This window comes from Macrobrachium rosenbergii, chromosome 22, assembly GCF_040412425.1.
Source record: "Macrobrachium rosenbergii isolate ZJJX-2024 chromosome 22, ASM4041242v1, whole genome shotgun sequence".
In the NCBI taxonomy this organism is placed as follows: domain Eukaryota; kingdom Metazoa; phylum Arthropoda; class Malacostraca; order Decapoda; family Palaemonidae; genus Macrobrachium; species Macrobrachium rosenbergii.
In genome coordinates, this window is record NC_089762.1 from 33,875,891 (window position 1) to 33,878,390 (window position 2,500).

Here is a 2,500-nt window from a genome sequence, read left to right on the forward strand (position 1 = left end):
TTTAGTCCCATTGAACTTCTCTCTCTCTCTCTCTCTCTCTCTCTCTCTCTCTCTCTCTCTCTCTCTCTCTCTCTCTCTCTCTCTCTCTGAGTAGCTATCTTTCTCATTGCCAGAACTATTTAGTCCCATAGAACTCAGGTTAACTATTTTTCTATCTACAAGAACTATTTAGTCTTCTCTCTCTCTCTCTCTCTCTCTCTCTCTCTCTCTCTCTCTCTCTCTCTCTCTCTCTCTCTTTTACGCCACGATCTCACCGTCTGCCTTGCATGCCAGTAAGGCGTAAATTACAGAGGCGTGATTTAACTCAATGAGATGACTTTCGGTTTCGGAACTTGTATACACAGACAATGTGTCTCAGCTGTTTTTTCACGTCTCATTCCCACGCTCTCAGAGACTCGGAAGAGACCTGGGAAACGAAGAATAATGGTGAAGAGGTGATCAAAGGACGAAACAAATCGGGAAAGATACGAATAAGTCTTCGTAAAGAAGTTAGGGTAAATATTGCAGTTGATGAAAAGACAAGAGTAGTAGGAGTTTTAAGTGAAGTGATAAATGACAGGTAATCAAGGGAGGAATAAATCGGGAAAGATAGGAATAATTCTTCGTCAAGAATTTAGGGTGAATATTGGAGTAGATAAAAAGAAAAGAGTAGTGAGAGATTGGTTTTATGAAGAGAGGCAGGACTAATCTACAGAAATCCCCCGTTCTTCTTCTTGCATGTGTTCTCAGAGCAATTGGATTATAAATTTCCACCTGAAATCTTAAAAATAAGTAGAGGAGAACAAGTATATTTATAACTCATAAAATATATATGTAAAAGCGTAAGGAATTTTTAAAAATAGAGAACAGGTATATTTATGACTTATAAAGTATATATTTAAAGGAGTTAGGAAATTTTAAAAATACATAGAGGAGAACAAGGATATTGGTAATTTATAGTATATATATTTAGAGGAGTAAGGAAATTTTTAAAAAATAGACTAAAACAGATATATTTATAATTCATAAAGTGTACATTTAAATGAGTAAGGACGTGAAGGCTTACTTAAATGCTTCAGAAAGCGAGGAATGCACGATGTTTTTATATACAGAAAAACGGGATAATTCAAGAATGTGAAGGAAAATTACTTCTGTTAATCATGTTTATTTTTTTTTAGAATAGGTTAAGAATTAGTTCGCGCCTGTTATTATCATTACTGATTGAGCTGCCAGTCATATTTCCATATGAAAAAGTGTTCTTGAGATAAAACGGACTCATATATAGAAATGATAAAATTCTAATAATTTTCTTACAGCCATGAACCTGACATAGAAGAAAATTGACTTACCCTATTTTAGTGCTCATTATTTATTTTTCCTTTGTGTTTCTGTTGTTTACTCATGACTCATGTCTTTCTCATTTCCAGGTGGAGATGATGCACGGAGAGGAAGGAAACGAATGTGACATGAATTGCAGGAGAGAGCAGGTAAGACTAACGAGAAAAAGTAAGACTTTCGTAATGAAAAAGTCATTTCTATGTGCTAGGTCTCATAATCCTTTCTATTAAGTTTTCTTGTAGTATATGCACTATTTTTTTCTGTCAAATTTCTTTGGATTTATAATAGTTGTCGGTAAATTAATTGTCTTCCTTGAGGGGTATGTCAGGTGCATGTTCCTTTTATGTATTTAGGTGTATTCATGTATATCTCAGTGACAGAGCATTGAGCTCGTATTTGTAAGGTGCTTGGTTCGATCCCGGCTTGTCGCCCAGCAGTCGACCCAGCGCTGAACATTTAACAATGTCATTCGGGATCGAGAAAAGGGCATTGGGTTAGCAACTTCATCCCTTGAGATACGATGAACCAGAAAGTTTTACTTTTCTTGCGCTACCCTTACATCTATATACATATAATAAATATATATATATACATATGTGTGTATATATACATATAATATATATATATATATATATATATATATATATATATATATGTATATATATATATATATATATATATATATATATATATATATATATATATATATATATATATATATATATATATATATATATATACACACACACATTGTTTATATCTAAATTTACACCAATCGGTTCCACGGTGAGGCCGATGACGCAGGGTCCAAGGGAAGGAAGGGGTTCCCATGAATGCCTTTCCCCTCTATTAATATAAACCTGAGGGGAAAATATCCCCTCGGATCCCGGTGTCTATTACATGGTGCCCTTCATGCTTCACAGTTATTTACGTCCCTTGCCCAACTGACGAAGGCACAGGTGGCTCTGAAGGGGGGAAAGGGAAAAGGCATGGAATTGGTGTGTGAAATGGTTTTGATTGAATGTCTCGGGGTCATCGTTGCCTCTGGGAGTTCCTCGTCTTCCTCACTTAATAAGGAGATGTTTCGTGTGAATAAAAAGGGCTTTGTATTGGAAAGGGGGCAAGGTCTTTATTTAAAGTTGTTTTCTATTTTTATTATTATTATTATTATTTTTTTTGTATT

At 34.8% G+C, this 2,500-nt stretch overlaps 1 protein-coding gene across 10 annotated transcripts in view; it reads left to right on the forward strand.

The window, feature by feature from the left end:
- sev (sevenless) overlaps positions 1-2,500 on the forward strand; it is a 153,201-nt gene that overhangs the window by 26,718 nt on the left and 123,983 nt on the right. For all 10 annotated transcript variants that reach the window (XM_067124594.1, XM_067124599.1, XM_067124595.1 and 7 more), the window contains exon 2: positions 1,407-1,466. In XM_067124594.1, coding sequence (XP_066980695.1) covers positions 1,407-1,466 — 60 coding nt within the window. The remainder of the gene's footprint in view (positions 1-1,406; positions 1,467-2,500) is intronic.